The 19349-nt window shown below is 52.2% G+C and overlaps 1 protein-coding gene across 3 annotated transcripts in view; it reads left to right on the forward strand.

Annotated features, from left to right (window-relative positions):
• The window catches only part of BCAS3 (BCAS3 microtubule associated cell migration factor), a 574807-nt gene that overhangs the window by 548335 nt on the left and 7123 nt on the right, over positions 1–19349 (forward strand). For all 3 annotated transcript variants that reach the window (XM_082859916.1, XM_082859917.1, XM_082859919.1), the window contains one exon: positions 3909–4076. In XM_082859916.1, coding sequence (XP_082716042.1) covers positions 3909–4076 — 168 coding nt within the window. The remainder of the gene's footprint in view (positions 1–3908; positions 4077–19349) is intronic.

Raw genomic sequence — 19349 nt, forward strand, 5'->3', positions numbered from 1 at the left:
CAGCTAAAGATCTTTGTTGCTAAGTACATATACTTTGTGCTCTGCAAGCAGCCTGCACTAAGTGTCTTCTCCCCCTTGAAACTGACCCTTTCCCCCGTAATGGGGCTCAAAGGGCCAGCCCATCTGATGGAGTGTCTCTAGGCTGGCCAGATGAATGATAGCGGTGCCGATCACGCTGACAAGATGCGCAGTTGCCTAAGAGCCCAGAGGTGACCTCACTCTCCGAGGGCTTAGCCTCTAACCCCAGCCCCTGCTGGCACACGCACACACCTGCAGCCCTTTTCTCCCTCCAAGACGAGGAGACCCCGTGAGCGCCTTTGCTGCCCTCATCTGCACTGGCAGGGGTGGAAGGATGGACAGGAAGGGGGGCATCGCTGGGCCTCTGCTGGGACTCCCTCTAGCACTGTAAGCAGGACCACTGATTGCGTGCTCTCTGTGACCTCTCAGGCCTGTCGAAATGATCAAATGCTCCTTTGCTGAGCACTTTTTGTATCCCCAGCCTCGTACTCACAGCATCCTCGCAGTGCCCGTGCTAAGAGAGAACAGATTAGATCTTCTGTCAATTTTTCTTTTCTCCTGTGTGCCATCCGACAGGATGACTCATCGGCGTTACCAGGATACTCCAAGAAACTTGGGCTGCTTGGGTGTGGGAAAGATTTTTAAAAGGCCGTGGTTGAAGGTGACAGGAGTTCTCAGAGCAAGTTAGGAAAGATAGAGGTGATTTCTCCCCATAACAGTTCTCCAGATGCAGCTGATAGAATGATCTCCACGATGGCAGTTAGGAGCTTGTGTTCCGGATCTGTCACTTGGAGACTTTGAGCAAGCCACTGAATCTCTCTGCGCTTCCAGCTCCTCTCCCGTAAATTGGAGTGGTACCCATCTCGCCTTTCAGGATCATTGTGATGGTCAACATTTATGATGACGCTTCAAGTGGTATAAAGTTGTACATATTTGTTCTTATTAACATGTACACGAGCATTACCCCTTATGTGCAGAGCACTCACTATATGCTATTTATCTAATGCAAACCCCATAACACCCCTGTAAGATTGTATTGTTTTTCCATTTTTATGGATGAGGAATCAGAGGCTCAGAAAGGTAAAGGGCTTGCCCAGAGCTATACGCATACAAGTAATATGTGTTAGAGCCTGTGTTTCTGTTTCCCTTCTCCACTATAACACTAGCTCATGATCCTTTTCTCCTGTATACTGTCACTCTGTCCCTTACAATATTACATACTCCTCTGGCCTTTACCCTCTCTCATGGACAGGGCTTCTTACCTGCACGCTTCTTGCCATAACATCTTGCTGGATTGTTTCGTTTTCTTCCTGCTTTGGCTTCTGATACACCTCTTGGCCCTGCTGTCAGCTTACCTGCCCTGACCTCTAAACACAGTACGTACAATCCTTGACTGAGCGCCTTTCTAGAGGCAGGCACCCTGCTCCTGTGAAGTGAGATCATTCTCTTCCCTTCCCCAGGCTCTGGGACATCTCTGTCCATAAAAAAAAATAAAATAAAAAGTTGCCACCCCGGCCCTGAGCGCACAGGGTGGAGGAGTGCCCACATTTTATTGTTGGTCTCCTGTTCTGGAAATTACTAAGCATAGACTTCCCAGGCAGACCCCAGGCAGACCAGGAACGCTGGTGCTGTAGCTCTTGATCTTGTCAACTAAGAGTGGGGTGGCGCTAGAGGAGAACTCAGACTCCCGGCAGGAACCTCGCTTAATCTCTTCCCTCCTTTGAGACAGGGCAACGAGTTACCAGCTGTACTTCAGAGATGGAAAAAGGAGATGGAGGGACTTGCCTCACATCACTTAGTTAGTGGGCACTGGAATCAGCAGTCCACTGTGTGTCTTCATTCCTTGTGTGTCCTTGGGGACTGGGCACCTTTGAGTCGTGGCTGATGCCGGTTGAGTGTGGGCTCTAGGGCAACACTGGCACAGCCCAGGCCCTTAGAGGGCTGACACTCAGAGCACCTCTCCCCCACCGCCCAGCGCCTGGCTCCCCAGACCCACCGCCTGACCCTACCTGATGGAGAGGGAAGGTGGTACAGGGCAGCTCCCCGTCCCTGAGTCCCCCCTGACAGGCTGATCCCCAGCAACCCACTCCCAAGGTGGGCCTCTTCTTGGGGAGATGCATTTATAGACGCTGCCCATTACCCCGGCACCAGGAATCTACCCTCCAGTTAGGCAAGAGATAAATCAAAGCCAAACTTGGCTGATGACATCCAGGAACCAGGAGTGACCCTTGCCACACATAGAAATCCCAGCGGGCTGGCCAGGGGCCCTTGTCTGGTCAGGAGAGCTCAGGATTATCTGGCCCTCTTTGCTGATGTATGGAGTCACCGACTGTCGGAGTGTTTACGAACGGTTATCACCTCAGTGCTTTGGCCATTATCAGAGGCAGGGCCGCCTGCCGGGGCTGGGGCTCGCACCCTCTCTATTACCACCTGTCATTGGCAGAGAGTGTGCCCTGACGCTGCTCAGTCCTGACCGCCGAGGGAAGATAGTTTCTGACGGCTGATCAAAGAGGAGAAGCAAGACCTGATAAAAAGAGTGTGTGGTGGTGTTCTTTTAACTTTGGGAAACATTGGCATTTGCATTTTTTCCCCATCTTCCTGGTGCTGGCAGGAACCAAGCCCAATAAATGCAGTGGATTCAGTTACCTAATCGCTGGGGAAATGGTATGTGCTTAAAGCAACAGAGCATGACTATAATCTCCTTCCAAGAGAGAGTGGATGAAATAAGCTTTCACAGAAGACTTGCTGTATAATAAAGGAGAATAATTTAAATTTAGCCTTTGAAGTGATCTTGCATGTAAAATCTAATCTTGGCATTCGGCAGAGCACCGTGTACTTTTTGGAATTGGGAAGCAGCTTCAGATCGAGGAAAGGTCTTTGCTGAAGATGCTATCACCCAAGTCTCGTGCTGCCGTCCTGAAAATGGTGCCCCAGTGGTGCACATGTCCTGGGGCAGCTGGGGGACTGTATGCGGTGGAGTAGAATGAGTTCTAGACTGAGCCGTCGGAAGATCTGAGTTCTTGAACCAAGCCTGCCACAAACTTGCCGTTGGATCTCGGGACATAACCTTTCTGAGGACATTTGATATAGGTGATAGGATAGAGTGACTTAGAATGCTTTTTTTAAAAAAAATTTAAGCTATGTAACCTCTTTTAAAAATGAATCTTTAGGGCTTCCCTGGTGGCGCAGTGGTTGAGGGCCCACCTGCTGATGCAGGGGACACGGGTTCGTGCCCTGGTCCGGGAAGATCCCACATGCCGCTGAGCGGCTGGGCCCGTGAGCCATGGCCGCTGAGCCTGCGCGTCCGGAGCCTGTGCTCCGCAACAGGAGAGGCCACAACAGTGAGAGGCCCGCATACCGCAAAAAAAAAAAAAAAAAAAAAAGAATCTTTAGGCGAAGCCCTATTGCCTCAGAGAAAAGTGGGGAGGGCAGTTTGCTTGAACCTGGGAAAGAAGTTTCCTACCCTTGACCTAGATCTTGAAGCAGTCCCTGAAGACTTCAGAGAACCCTGCAGGTCCTCAGAAAACAGTTTGGGGGAGTTCCCTGGCGGCCCAGTGGTTAGGACTCTGTGCTTTCACTGCTGAGGGCCCGGTTTCAATCCCTGGTGGGGGAACAAGGATCCTACAAGCCATGCAACAATAACAGAAAAAGAAAACAGTTCAAAAACCACTAGCCCAACGCCGCGGAGGTCTACACGCTCTGATCTGGTGGCATGAGCGGTCTCGTTCTGCCCTGCGCATCCGTGTTTCGTGGCGTTCCCTCCTTCATCCGTCCTGTGGAAGGGCTAAAATGGACCCTGGGCAGGGCGGGGAGTTGGCGGTGAGCAGACATAGAGAACGGCCCGCTCTCTGCAAGGTGACTCAGCGTCAGGTGTCCCTTGTGCGCTGCAGGTACCTTCGACCGGAGCGTGACCCTGCTGGAGGTGTGTGGGAGCTGGCCGGAGGGCTTCGGGCTACGGCACATGGCCTCCATGGAGCACACGGAGGAGGGCCTGCGGGAGCGGCTGGCCGATGCCATGGCCGAGTCACCGAGCCGGGACGTGGTGGGATCCGGAACAGGTAAAGGCGGCCTCACACTCCTAGCCTGGCTTGGTCATGAATAGCTCCTGTGGGTATGGAGCTTCTCTGGTGGGAGAGGGTGTGTGTTTTAACCATTTGTTTCTTTAGTTAGTACTCTGATTGCCATCCATTTTGGAAGCTTCTGATATTGGGAAACCCCGTGCAGAGGGGTGTTCCCAGGGAACCGACCCCTCCTACATGGACTAATGCATACGAACACGCTGTGGTTACACAATTGTATTGTATAGGTGGCTCCCAGAAGGACACCTTCTCCACGGGAAGGGACAGCCTTGGTGTCCCTAAGGTTTCAGCAGCCCTTGAGCACTGAACACTGAGGCAGCACACCTTCTTCTGCCCTGCTGCAGGCTTTATAGATTGGAGAGTATCAGTGGGCCCTGCCAGCTGGGGAGGGAGCAAGGATGCAGCAGGCAAGGCTGGTGTGATCCCCCAGACAGCTTTTTCTCACGCTGCCTTTTGCCTCTGTCTCTGAGATGGTGCAGCGACTGGGGCCTGGGGTAACTTCTCACATCCATTAGAGCAGAGACATCCTTAGATGATGGGTAAGCCCTGCCCCGGGCAAGCAGGTGTACACACACACACACACACACACACACACACACACACGTATGCACTTAGGAAAGCCCACAACCCTTCCATCTTTGCAGAATTACAGTACAGCCTGCCTCTCCTTTTTTCTTTTTGTTTTTTTTTCTGCCTCTCCTTTTTTCTAAAGTACCCCTTCCTTCTAGACATCTGTGCTGTTAGTGCCAGCTCTAGCCCGGCTTTTATCCCTGAGGAAGACCGCCCCACAGGCCTCTTGCCAGTGTTCTGAGGTCAACAGGAACTTTGTTCGGGGATGGAGCAAATCCTGGCTGCAGGCCTTCTCACTCTTGCTTGCCTGAGTCCCCTCAAGCCTGTTATTCCTTACCATGAACTGCTCCATCCACGTGCCTACCTGAAGAGGGGATTCCAGGGAGGAGAAACTTACAACCCTGGGGCAGGAATCAGGACAAGCAAGATCGAGAGTCAAAGCATTTTTGGGAAAAAAAAAAAAAAGGGCTTCCCTGGTGGCGCCGTGGTTGAGAGTCCGCCTGCCGATGCAGGGGACACGGGTTCATGCCCTGGTCCGGGAAGATCCCACATGCCGCAGAGCGGCTGGGTCCATGAGCCATGGCCGCTGAGCCTGCGCGTCCGGAGCCTGTGCTCCGCGACGGGAGAGGCCGCAGCAGTGAGAGGCCCGCGTACCGCAAAAAAAAAAAAAAAAAAAGCATTTTTGGCAGGGCTCAAAATGCCTGACATTATTACACAGTCCCAATTTCCTGCAGATCCTCCAGGTCTTTTAGATATTTGGGTTTAGCAGTTAACCTTTTCCCTCTCTTCTTTCCCATCCCATTCAGTTCCTCTGTTCCTACACTAACAGGATAGAGATGCATTGTCCTCATCTCTTTCTCCACAGCACTAGCTTCATGCCTGCCCATAGCTCTCGTGTGATAATTGGCAAATGAACAGAATAGATGCAAGAGAGGGAGTTGGCTAGAGATGGAGAGGTGCTTTATCTGGCCACAGGAGACAGCCATCTCTGAGGACCAGGCCCCCTCCGTGCCCCCTTCTTCCCTGGAAAGGAAGACGTGCACCATGGAAGCTGCAACAAGCCATGTCCCACCCCCTCGACTCCCACAAGCACAGACATGGGCACGCCACCTCTCCACCCCCATTGTAAAGCCATCCAACTAGTGAATGGCAGGTCATCATGCCATTGTTCTCCCGCCTGGATCCGGAGATGAGAAGCAGCTCTGCCATTTACAGGGGATCTAACCCCATTTTGCTTGGAAGCTGGCCGAAGGGAGAAAATCTTTTCCCTTTCTGAACCTTGCTCGTAGCACAGCTTTCCCTTACATCTCTGGGCCCTGGCCAGCCGCAGCTCACACAAACCAGAGCCAGTGGCACCAGACACACTCCCAAGGAGCCACCCTTCCAGGGACCAGAGCAGCTCTGGGTCAGCTCTCCTCCCCAGCCGCCTTCCTCAGAAGCCGCTTAGAGCACCTCCGTGTCGTCCAGCAACAGATTGGAAGGCGCATTCAGGCAGAGTTGGGGAACTTCAGCCTGGCACAGATCATTAGTAACCTGAGCGAAGCTGGCAGCCATTCATCTGCCAGACAGCTGAAGGATTCGGGAGAGTCTTTGTGGCCTTAAGCAGGTTCATGAAATTAAAAAAAAGAGAGAGAGAGAGAGAGAGGAAATTAAAACTGCATGACCCATAGGTCAGAAAATAGGAGATGCCCTTTCTGAGCAGAGGGATTTCATTTTCCTCCCCGAACTGTCACCAAATGGGATTCATTTGGTTTCCTTTGACCAAATTAAATCTATCAGTCTATATGTGTGCACACATATATATGTTTTTGTTGTTGTTTTTAAACTCTGCCTCGATTTTAAAGGCCAATAAGTTAAGCAGATATCATGGAAGTTAACCTGTTCCCCCCTGCCTTTGTTGAGAATCAGTTTTCGCATTTTGCAGCTCCAGATAAAGTATCAGCCTGGTCGTGCAGCCCAGGGCCTTGAAAGGGCAGCCTGACACACCCACACCAGAGTCAGCCTGCTGCCCAGAGATAGCCAGGCAACGTGGGTGAGAATTTCCAGCAAGTCACCCTTTGCTCAAAGCAGCCTGTCAGTCCCCCTCTCGCTTTCCACAGCCTGCTCCTCTAGGTGCTCATGGGATAGGGTGACCCAAGCATGTGCCTCTGTTGGTTCCTCCGAGGCACCAGAGATGATCAGTTTCTGTAATGCTTGCAGCAGGCTCTTTGTTTAGTGTAGTACCCGGGACGGGTGCTCCATGACCCCTGACACCAAAGCCCATTGTATCCATGCTTCACCATTATACAGGTTTACCTAGTGATATGCCGGTAAATGTTTAACAACCAGCTCTCCAAAGGGAAGCAGGAAAGCCCTGATTTATAGCAGTTGGGCATTGCCATAGAACAGAACCTCCCATTACGGCCAATTTCAAGCTATCAGCATGATGTCAGTCAACCTAGCAGAATTCCTGAAAATGTAGCAGTCAGCCAGCCCCAGCACCCCACTGGTAAGCCGTACCATAGTGCAAAACAACTCTCCCCCAAAGTAAAGCAAAACCTTTCAAAACCTTACTATTCGCAGAGTGGTCTGTGAACCAGCAACACTGTCTGTATCCAGGAGCTGATTAAACATGCAGAATCTCAGGCCCCATCCAGCCCTACTGAATCAGCACCTGCGTTTTGACAAGCTCTCTATGCACATTAAAGTTTGAGAAGGCCCGTTTTAAAACGTAGTTGACCTGTGAGGCAGACATTAGCTCTGTCCTCCAGGATGGCTGTGACCAGTTACTCTAATTGGATCAAAATTAAATTTGAAAGTCCAGCTAAAAAATAACTGACTGAATTGCTTTCTTTCTAATATCCTCACACCTCTTGCCCCTGTTACCTTTCCACTGTCCCCAGTCAAGAAAACAAAATCCAGGTCAAGTCAACTCTGCTCGTACACTTAGGTTGCTGAAGAAAAATCATAAGTTGTTCAGATCGGTACCTCTACAAACATACGGCCTCTACTGTCCAGTGAGCCCTGGCAGTCCTTCTGCATTTTCCCAGTGCCCCCTTTTCCGATTCTCAGTTTGCACTCATCTTTTGCAGCAGATCCCAGTGCCTAGAACAGTGTCTGACACATAGGGGGTGTGCAGTAACTACTGGGTGAATGGATTGTACATTTAACCTAGGTGTTAGCAGCTCTGCTGCAGCCCCTGCTTTACTGCTGTGGCTTCTGGCCCGTTTTCATTCTCTTAGAGATTCCCCAGATCTCTGGTCCTCTAAGAGTTTGTATTTTATTATTTTTTCCATATTATTGCTGTTTATTTGGTATGAATTAGTCTGCGCTTTATTCGGTATGGGACCTGTGCTCTGTCCACCCGGCATCTTGAAATCAGTCTCTTTCCTTCTTCATGGACGCTATGTCAAACTTCCCGTTCCCCTCAAATCTCTTACCCCACCAGCTTGTCTCTCACCCTCAGAAAATGCTGGTCACCATTTGAGCAATCCCTTGGCCTCCTGCACCCAGACCCTAAACGTCCCTGCAGCAACGTCCCCTCCCCTGCTGTCCAGGGGAGGAGCAGTTCCTACCCCCAGCCTGCCCGGCCACAATACCCAGAGTCACCACCGAATGTCCATTTTGCCCCAGCGCTGGCCCGGTGAGCCAGGCCCTGTGATCTCGGAGTGATTTCCCTGTAGTTCCTGTTTCACCACACTCTCATGGTTTTTCTTCTGCCTCTGCTGCTTCTCCGTCCTTTCCCTGGGCTTGCTTTCTCTGTCGGCCTTCAGTGTATTTCTCCAGGCCCTTTCTTAGCCCTCTTTCCTCTCCCTCAGTGCGAACAGGGCCATCCCCTCTGCTTCCGCGGCCTCAGTTACTACCCATAAACCAATGATTTCCAAAGATTCTCCAAGTTGGCTTCCTCTCCTGATCTCCAGACCAGTCACCTGTCAATGTTTCCACATGTCCAAAAACTGAACTCCTCTCCCGCCAGCTCTGTCCTTCTCCCGGATTCACCCCATCTCATCACGTACAAAGCCCTTCATGACCAGCCGCTGCCCTGTCTGCGGACTCCTCTCTCACTGCTCTGGGCGAGCTCCAGCCGAGCTGAAGTCCCCGGAGGGTCCCTAAGCACACGTGTTCCCTCTGCCTGCTGGGCCTCTGCACAAACTTCTCCTTCTGCCGGGAATGCTGTCTCCTACAGCCCCTCCTCTCTCAGCCCCTCAAAATAACATGACTAATTCCTGCTTAGTAGACATGCCTTTCAATATTGCCTTTTCTAGAAAAATAGGATTTTTTTCGATAAGCAAAACATTTACTTATTCCAGTTGTTTTGTGTCTAAGTAAAGGTATAACCTAAAACCAAAAAACTTTTCATAAACACCTGGACACATATTAAGTTTATTTTCACTTTAACTCTTTCAATCACTATTTAGCTAAACCTTGTCTTTCTTTCTTTGGCTTTCTCCCACATCCAACAGCAAAAGCCCTAGGCCTAGTTCACAGGTCCTGAGCAGCTGTTTAAAGTATTGACACATCTCTGTTGCAGGCAGCCTCCCTTTGCTGCTGTTGACTCTGAAGAGCTCACTAAGTCAGCAGTCAAGGTCAAGGGGGACTGACTCTTCCCCATGACTGTGGCTTCCTTCAGTCCTGGGAATGCTGTTTCATTCTCCTTTATGATCACAGCACTAAGGGTAGGAAAGAGGCTCATCCTTTTCTGTCTAGAGTCTCTTTAACAGATTCTGTCCTAGTCCAGAAGCAGCTACTCTTGGGGATCACACTGGGGGCTCAATCTTTACCTCTTACCTTCCATGAGAAATACATTTACTTCCTTGCTCAAATATATAAAACTTTCAGAAAACAATAGTATAGGCAGTACACTCTAGTACTATTTTATTTCTTTTTTTTTTTAAATTGGGGTATAGTTGCTGTGCAATGCTGTGTTCGTTTCTGCTGTACAATGATGTGAATCAGCTGTCTACATTTTTTTTTAATGCAGTCATGACTCACTAAACTGACTTTACAATACATCAATGAATTGTGACCTACAGTTTGGAAAGCAGTGCTCTAGTTTACTCTGCTAAATCCTCTGAGTTTTCCTGTGTGTATAGTAATTACTCAGCAGAAAAGGCTGTGAGATTCTTTTCAGCTAAAGGTCTTCCAGAGATTTCTGTCAGAAACTACTTTTTCTTTTTGAAAGGGCTGTACCTTTTTTCCTCCTTAATATGGAAAGCACATTTTGAACAGTAGACACAGCTTTTAAATGGTCATAGGAAGGGTTCAATAAGTGCCATTAACAAAGTCCATCGACTACCTACGTTTTGCAAAAAGATGAACTAAAAGCACTATTTTTGTGTGTGCGTGCTAATATCTTTCATTTCAGGACTGTGAGAATTAAGATCTCGATAAATGTTAGCTATTGTTCCTGGAGTTGACCAGATGGGCACCCCAAAACAAATAACCCAGTATGTTGGACCATGTTGGACCCTCTATCCTACCTCTAGGATTAGCTCTTCCAATGGGCCTTGGAACTCCTGCTTGCCTCATTGCTGAGGGCTGGGAACATTTTCGTGCTAAGGCTGCATTTCCAGTAGGACCCGTGTCAGCCCCCTTCCATCTCAGGGTGCCACATGATCACGTGACAGTAATTGCAGGCATGGGGCAGTGAATTAATTCTCTTACCTTTTAGACGTTCCTACTCTCAGGCAAGCCCTATCATGGAAGCAACTTAGCCAGTCCCTTAGGTACTTTCCTCTGCTTCTCCTAGTCGGGCCCTGGACTTTCTGGCCGCCTCCAGTGCCTCTACAAAATGCTTTCGGGGCTCCTGTCAGCCACCTCCCCAGTAGGCCCTCACCTTCTCTCCGGGACCGCTGCAGGCAGGCGGGCTCTCTGGAGGTACCCCTGGGCACGGTGCTGGCCCTCCAGGGAATAAAGCTTTCCCTCTCTCAGCTCACTTTCTTCCTCTCTAAGTCCAAGGGATAGGGAGGACAGGAGGTGCTGGAAATGTTGGCCTCCTGTTCCCGTGATGTCCTGGCCGCTGTTCCCTGCGCCGAGCGCTTTGGTTGCCTTGTTTCCTCCTCTCCTTTGTCCTCACGGCTGCCACCTCCCAAACGGCTTCTACGCCTCCGATTCCATGCTAACCGTGTGAGCATCCTACAGTTGTCACACCACCGCCGGGTAGACGTTCCTCTCTGCGATGTACAAAGGAGGAAAAATTAAAGCTTTGAAGTGTAATCATAACTAAAACATGTGGGATTAAAAGGAGATATCCAGGGCTTCCCTGGTAGCGCAGTGGTTAAGAATCCTCCTGCCCGTGTAGGGGACACGGGTTCAAGCCCTGGTCCAGGAAGATCCCACGTGCTGCGGAGCAACTAAGCCCGTGCGCCACAACTACTGAGCCTGCACTCTAGAGCCCGCGAGCCACAACTACTGAGCCCGTGAGCCACAACTACTGAGCCCGCATGCCTAGAGCCCGTGCTCCGCAACAAGAGAAGCCACCACAATGAGAAGCCTGCGCACCGCAACGAAGAGTAGCCCCCCACTCGCCGCAACTAAAGAAAGCCTGCGTGCAGCAACGAAGACCCAACACAGCCAAAAATAAAATAAATTTATAAAAAAAACAAAAAAAGGAGACTTCCAGGAAGAATTTCCAGTTCTTAAGATCCTGTCACCTGGTCCGAGGGGTTTATCAATCACTCCTACATATTATTCCCAAGAAGGGAGACCCAGAAAAGGAAGGCATCCTTACTGTCAGGGCCTCCTCTGCCTGTCCTGTTTCCCTCTTCACAAGAGCCCAGGGCCCACACATGACAGCCTGGGCTCCTTGCTGTGATATTTCAAGTCTCTTACAGGCCTTCCTCACCTTCCTTTCCAGCCTGCTCCCCCACACCCCTTCCACAGTCACCCCTTATTCATATTCCATGCAGACACCCTCACCCATCACCCCCAGCACGTGGCACTGCTGACCTGGCTCTGTTCAGGGGCCTGCTGCCCTCACCCACTGCCCGGTCACCTTTTTAGACCAAGCTCAAATCTCACGTTGTCTGAAGCTTTCTCTGAATTTCTGCATCGCCTACTCACTTGACACTTGGCCCTGGGCAGGTAGTACATGTTGCCGTTTCCACTAACTAGCAATGGCGGATTCCCTTCTCCATCCCACTGGGGCAAGGCTCAACTCTGGTGGTCTCTTCAGCCCCTCCGTCAGCCATACTGTGTGTCTGAGCCCAACTCCGGTTCCTCGGACTGAGTCCGATTCCTCTTTGTTACCTCTAACCACCAGCCTTTCCCTGACCAGCATCTAGCACTGGGACAGGAGCCAAGCTGAGCCCCAGTTAATGTTTGCTGAATGACTGGATGGGTTTTCCTGGCTCCTGAGAGGTAAATGAAAGCCAGTCAGAGCAATGGAAAGAAGGATTGTGTTTAAAAGACACACTTGTCAGTTTCTGGCCAGTTCTAGATAGTTAGTTTCTGCCTCCTCCATCCCTCTCTCCTTTTCCCCTAAGGCCGCTGGAAGCCCCAGGCAAAGGCAGAGCTGTAATGGAAGTTTAGGGCTGAGAAGCTCCTCTGCACATTTCTCAGTTGCCCGAAGTCTTCTTTGAATTCGTTAACCAAAGCACACTGATTCCTGTCGACAAGGAGGAAGTGCCCATGTGACCTCATCAGGGAATCTTCAGAGTCCCCTTTCCAGGTGTTGCCCCACATGGGCAGGGATTCCTGTGGAAAACGGACAGGCTTGGACAAGGGGTGGAGAAGGGCCGTTGAACCCCCAGATAAGGGGCCTTCTCTGAAGACATGAACATGGGTAAATGGTTAACGAACGGGAGGATTTCTCTCTGTTCCTCCTCTTCTGCCAGAGAATTCACCTTTAACCATTGACCTTTCTGCGAGGTGTGAGATCTGAACAAAGTTGAACACAGTCATGGATGGTTAAATACCCAGCTTTCCCTTCTGCCCCTGCCTCTGCCCCTCTGCTGCCTCAGAAGGTGGCCTGAGGTATTTCGACCACCATCTGCCCCCACCCCAGGCGGGATGGCTGGTGACAGAGGAAAGACAAACAGACACACAGAAAATGAAAGTTGGAAGTGGCCTTCTGACCCTTTAGGAGTCCAGAGCCTGGGCTCTTGAAGCAAAAGAGTCCTGGACGAAGGAAGCCAAGCCGTGCCCATCAGATTGAATTTACAGAGGGAGGCGTTTCCGAGCACCCACCCCAGAGTCAGCTGTCTAACCTCTGACATTTGGTGATTGCTTCCTGCCCACTTCTCTTTGAACCCCACCCCTGCCCCCAGGGACCTGCAGGCCCACCACAGAAAGCATTTTTAAATGTCCTGGTAGAATCTCCCGGCACCAGGCTTCCCAGACCTACGCCGATTCCCCCCACATATGTTTTATTTAGTGTAGCCCGATAGCTTGCAGTCGCACCCCTCTGTGTGCTTAATTGAGTTTGGGGAGAATTGACATCCAGTTGCTTCATTTGTTCAGGATGATTTTTTCCCTTCTGTGCCTGCCCGCCCCACCCCCGCCAGGTTGGGGCCAGGGGGCTCATTTTTCTGGCCGGTTCCCATCATCTCCAGTTGGCCAGGACCAGCTTGCCATCTCCACTTTGATGTATGTGACTGGTGTTGGCCTTAGGGGTGGGTTGTGGGGAGGAGCAGGTGGGCCGAGCCTACCAGACCCCCCCCCCGGCCCCCGCTTCCATCCGGGCATGGGCCTGGGTCCTTTGGTTTCATACTTTATCCCTCCCCGAGCCACTGGGAGCTGAATCTAAGCATATGGTTCATGCGTTTAAGCACGTCTCCATGAGCCTTCTCTGAGCAGCCCAGCAGCACTGCCAAGCAGCTTGGAACTTAAGGCCTGGTTTCCACATTCATAGAACCCGAGAGGGAGGAAGAAAACCTGAGGGGCTGCGGTGCCAGTGGTAACTCCACATCCTTCTCTGCTCCCATTCCCTTGTAAGGGCGAAGGCAGGACTGGGAGAAGGAACAGAGGGAAGGACAGACGAGTTCAGGCTGGCAAGAAATAGATAAAACCCTGCCTGACTGGCATGGACATATATACACTACCTAACATAAAATAGATAGCTAGTGGGAAGCAGCCGCATAGCACAGGGAGATCAGCTGGGTGCTTTGTGACCACCTAGAGGGGTGGGATAGGGAGGGTGGGAGCGAGAGAGATGCAAGAGGGAAGAGATGTGGGGGCGTATGTATATGTATAGCTGATTCACTTTGTTATAAAGGAGAAACTAGCACACCATTGTGGAGCAATTATACTCCAATAAAGATGTAAAAAAAAAAAAAAAAAAACCCTGCCTGTGCTGTGCCACTAGCACTCCCCGCAAAGCGCTCAGTGGTCAAACCAGATTTTCGTATCTACTCCCTTTGATCTTAGCACCGCTGCTCTCTGAAAGGTCCATGTTGTGATCCTCTTTAAAGAAATATTTTATTTTCAATACGGACACAGCCCTTGACATAGCAGCAAAAACCATCGCCCCTGAGAGGCACATGGCTGTGAAGTGTGTTGGTATGTAACTTCCTGTCTTTGCCTACGTGCAGGGCTTCATCCACTGCTCTTTTGGTCCCTCAAGAGGCCCCCCCGCCCCTGCCCCGGTGCTCAGGCTTCAGGAGGCATTGGAGTGAGGGCAAGAGGTCGGCTCAGACAGGAGGTACCTTCTGGCGACGGACGGGTTTGGGGTGGGGAGTAGCTGCCGTGCTTCCCCCAACAAGAGTTTCTTTGAGAACCTCACTCCCTGCCCCCCACTTTTAAGATGGAAGTCAAATTTTCGGATTCTGCTGTGCAGAGCAGAGAGGTCACTAGGCTCTAATGCATTTACCATTGACTGCCCCTCTTGTAGTGCGTCTATTAGTGAGTAATTTGATTTGTACCTATTCATTTGCAGTCCCTGCAGGAGCCTGGAGCTGGCCCCTAGTATAATTGGTGCTGTCTCTATTTTTACATCATTAGATTAGCCCCGACTCCTGGCCACTTGTTGTCTGCGCTTGTCTGTCCATTTATACAACCTAATGTAACACAAAATTCATTACTGATCACATTACTTTCAACTCTGAAGCCAGCCTTGTGATAAACATTTGGTTAACCCCTTCCTGCCCACAGGGGGGCTGACAGAACAAATGCACTCCCACTCGACGGGCAAATCAATATTGTAATACAGCAAAGTGGAATTGCATTTCTAGATTTGTTATTTCTCCTGGAGGAGCAAATGGAAAGGCTCGTCTGAGCGAGCTGAATTGAATAATGAATAGAGGCCCGGCACCAGCAGCCAGTCTGTGGACAGAGCACAAAGGCAGCATCCGCCTTTGTGTATCCGCCCAGCTTTTTCATCTGGATGGGCGGCACCGCAGCAATTAATCGAGACTCGTGACTACGGGGTCAAGATCATAGGCTGGGGACCCTAACAGAGGCAACAGAGACCTTGACCCCATCACCACTGTCCTAGCTAAGCTTGGCCTAGGACAACTGAACTAAGAACTAGGTTCATTTCCTTAAAACCTTCACTGATACGAAGGCACCAGCCCTATGGCCTTGGCAGTAATGCCACCAAGCAATTAAATTAAATCCATTACTAAACTAATGTTTACCATTTGGAAACAAATATACAAAATGTTTCCTATTTAGAGTCAGGTCAGCAGTGTTGGGGTTGCTGTGAGCTGTGCCCATCTCCAGGGTGAGCACTCTTTGGTGTGGAAGTGCCACGTGTGCCTAAAAGTGGTCCTAGATCTCAGATGGGGATGTTGGTGAGCAGCCTGGGGGATTCTGGTCCAGGAGCTGACCAAGAGCCTTAAAGGGACCTGTATTCAATCTAGAAGAGTCTTATCTACCCCCACCCTGGTTATCCCCTCCCCAGCCCCCATTTGTCTCTGGGGAGCATCCACACCCACTCTAAGTCATTAACTTGCAGGACAGTTTGTTTCAAAAAGAATACTACCCCGACTTATTAAGAAAGTCTCGTAAAGCCTATACCGCAAAGATTAGAAAAATAGACATAGAGGAAGTAGAATGGAACCCATTACCATGAAAGTCATAAATCCCTAAGTAAAAATAAGCCGTAAACTGGAGATACTCAGTTGGGAAGGGAAGCTGGAAAAGGCAGCCTGTCTAGGGGATGTTCTGCTTGAATTCAGGGAAGTCCTGAACGGGAGGCTGGGGAGAGGCACCGAAGCCTCGGGTGAGCGCGCCTCCTTTCTATTGAGTGGAGTGGGCCACCCTCCGTCTCACCGAGGCCGGCACCTTGGACCGTGCTGCCCGTTAACCCGTTCGGAGCCCTGACAGGCCAGAAATGACCAGCAATCCTGTGAGACGTGGAGGTCCCAGGGATTCCCGGAGACGGCTCCCAGGCCTTCTCCATTCCTCTGCTTCCTTCACGCCTCCCTCCTCTTCTCCGTGCGTAGGGGCAGGCAGGCTGCCTCACCCTGCCTGGACTGTGAGAGGCTCCATTTCCCATAGAGGGCTCTGGGACCAGGCCAGAGGCTCTCGAGTGCATCCTGTTGTGAGAAACTAGAGAGGGGATCCCTCAGCAGGGTGTGACAAGACACATCCAGGCAGTGGAAGGAGGACACTGGTGCATCCCCGAGGCGAGCCTGGGTTCGGCAGCCGTGTCCCCAGGGCCGCTCACCTCCCCGCCCGTGCCCAGCCCACAGGGCACCGACTTGTTCAGTCAAAGCGAGCCTGCTGCTTGGGCCTCAGCTGGCCGTCCTCTCAGGTGGGTGAGTGGGATGGTGGGGGAGAGGGCGCGGCATGGGCCCCCGCCCCATCAGCTCTAGAAAACAGATCAGAGCACAGGCCTTAACTGTACAGAACGGGACAGATCAGTGGCAGGGAGCAGACTGGGTCAGCCATGGAATGAGAGATGATGGTGATTTCTTAACCTTGATGGAAGGGGGAAAGCCACATCTTACCAAACTCTTCCGCTGCATCGGAGAGAATTTAATTACATTTGGACATTTGAATGAGAACCGGATGTGGCTCGAGCCCATCAGGCCAGCAGCATCTCTCCTGTGGTCCGTGGGCCCCTGCGCCGTCTCACAGCCCCAGAGGGCAGCTCGGGAAGACCCCGCCCGGGAGCTCGGTGGGGTCTTCCGAGCTTCAAGGCTGGACTTCAGGAGGCAGGAAAGTCGAGGCTGGCTGCCGGACACCTGGTTCCCTGGGACAGTTTCCAAGCTCTGTGTCCTCTCCAGCGCCATGCTGAGTGGGCATGGTCACGGGGCCCCATATGCAGACGCACACAAAGGAGGCCCGTCCAGCACCTGGCTGGGCGTCCTCTACCGCCACGCTGCCCCCCTGCATCTACCTCAGATGGCATCTGCCGCAGCTCTGCCCCCCGTGTTGTGCTGCTGGCCTGGAGCTAGAGGGGGCATGTTGGGCCCTCCTGGGTGAGGACCGCTTCTCCAAGGGCCTCAGCCTGCTGAAGCATCAGAGATGGCAACCCCAGCTTTCTACCCAGGACCCCACTGCAGTGAGAGTGGTCTCTCCCACGCGCTCCGGGCGTATCCTGCTTCTTGAAGCACCTTCACATCCTCTTCTGTTTAGAGCCTCACACGCCCCGTGAGGTCTGCAGAGCAGCCCCTCCCCTCCTGCCTGACAGATGGTGATGCAGATGAGAAGGGAAGCAACCTGCCCAGGCCATTCAGCACATTGGCGGCAGGACTGGGGCTAGAGCGAGTCCTCCTCGACACCCACAGGGAGGTTCAGCTCAAGGCTGCTCCTACATCTGGCTGATCTCAAGCATGGTTTCAGCCAGATTTATCACATAACTCAAAACCAGGGACCCGTGAGCCAGGTCAGCTCAGCCTTTGCCATCCCCAAGTATAATATGCTGTGACAGGACATACTCTGCCTGGGTCAGGATTTAAAGTTAGACAGATGTAGTGACACCGAGAGGGTCCCCACACATGGGGTGCTGGTCGAGGTGACCTGGGTGGGTGATCCTGCTCTCTTCTCCTTAAGCCAGGACTGGAGAGGGCTTGGGTCACATGGGTTGCCTGGGAGCGGGTTGTGGCAGCCTTCCTGGTCTTTCCCTGGCTGGGGCTGGTGCCCTATCATGGCTGTTGTAGGAGGGACCCGGGGGAAGGCTCCAGCCCCCAGACAGGCCAGCCTACCCTCTGGCCAATACCACCTAAGTCTGGGAAGGGATGAGGGGCTGGGTTGTGAGCTGCTCTGCCTGGAACTCAGATGCTCTGCTCCCTTCTCCACCCCCAACACACACACACACACACACACACACGCACGCACGCACGCACACACACACACACACACACACACACACACACACACACACACACGCACATCCTGGACCTAGCCTACCTCTGTGCCCCTGTCTCATGTATTAATGCCAGACTGGCCTGCTGTCACGAATAGGGTTTCCAGAGGCCTGAGGACGTTTCCTGTTGGAGGGAAGAAAGGTGATGTGCCTTTTCCCCACTTTTTCTGGGTGGGGCCTAAGGCACAGAGAGGGCTCTCCACTTGCCAGTTTCCTCAACCATCCTTTCCAGGTATTGATCATGACTTTCACCTTCCAGGGAGGGGCCAGTGGATGCCCAGAAGGGTCTGAAGTCTCCCCCCAAAACCCTGAGGTTATTAGGCAGCTGTGCGTGGCCCCAGTGGCCAAGGGACACACTTCCAGGTGCCTGAGCCACGAGCAGCGGATATTTGCCCTTCATGTTTGCAGCTGGCAGCGGGGGAGGGCTTGGCGAGGGGCAAGGCAGGCCACGTAGCCTTGGCCTCATCCTGTGACGTTCTGGGTCTCGGTACCTGCGGGGTCAGGAACAAGAGCTGGGCAAGGAGATAAGAAAGCGTGTTTGTGGGAGCCCTGTGGGTTGGAAGAGACTCCTGCCAGGAGGGAAGGCGTGTACCTGCCCACCGGCTGCAGGACTCGGGCCGTTGGCACAAGCTCTCAGGGACCCCAGGCTGAGTGTGCAGTGAGATGACCAGAAGTCGGGTGGAATCAGTGGGCCAGGGCTCTGTGCTCAGACACAGGTGTGAAGCCCTGGAGATACCCAGGCCATTGTTAGCTATCTTCTCCACTCCCTCATTCCGTCACCCAGACCAGGATTCCCATTATCTGAACTCCGAAGGCCCTTTTCATCCTCAGCGCCTCAGCTTCGAGAAACTGCCCTCCTTCCTTCCACAAGTGTGCCCGGGAGGGGAATAAAAACCCCTGCTGGAGGAGAAAGGTGATACCTTCTCAGCCCTACCCCCCAGCCCCCATCCTTCCAAGACCTGGTGTTGGTGGAAGACGAGGATCCCTGGTCTGTTGGCCTCTCTGCGGGCTCTGGAGCCTGAGGAGGGTGCCTGAGGGTGGGATACGGCAGGGCTGAGAGGACAGGAAAAGGGAAGGTGCAGGGGGGCCGTGCAGCCTCAGTTCGGTGTGTCAGGGTGGGAGGAAAATCAAGGCCTCCCTACAGGCTGCCTCCTTTAACTGCTGCCCTTTTAACCTCCTAAAAAGTGCCCTGGGGCTGAGGCTGGCTCCAACCCAGAGTGTGGTCTGTGGCAGAGCTGTCAGGGTTTCCAGAAGCCATCTCAGGCAACTCCATCTCTGTCTCCCTGAAGAGACCCCCACCTCTGTGAGCCACTCCTGTTCTCTGGAAGAGAGAGCAGTAGTTTCCAGGCCCAGGGCTGCTGTAAGACAAGCAGCCCCTAGCCGTGTCCACCCCCTAGTTGGCCTCCGGATCACCTCTTCGGGTTCCAGCACCAGGAAGCTGACGAACCTCC

This window comes from Leucopleurus acutus (assembly GCF_964270905.1).
Source record: "Leucopleurus acutus genome assembly, chromosome: 19".
NCBI classification, from domain to species: domain Eukaryota; kingdom Metazoa; phylum Chordata; class Mammalia; order Artiodactyla; family Delphinidae; genus Leucopleurus; species Leucopleurus acutus.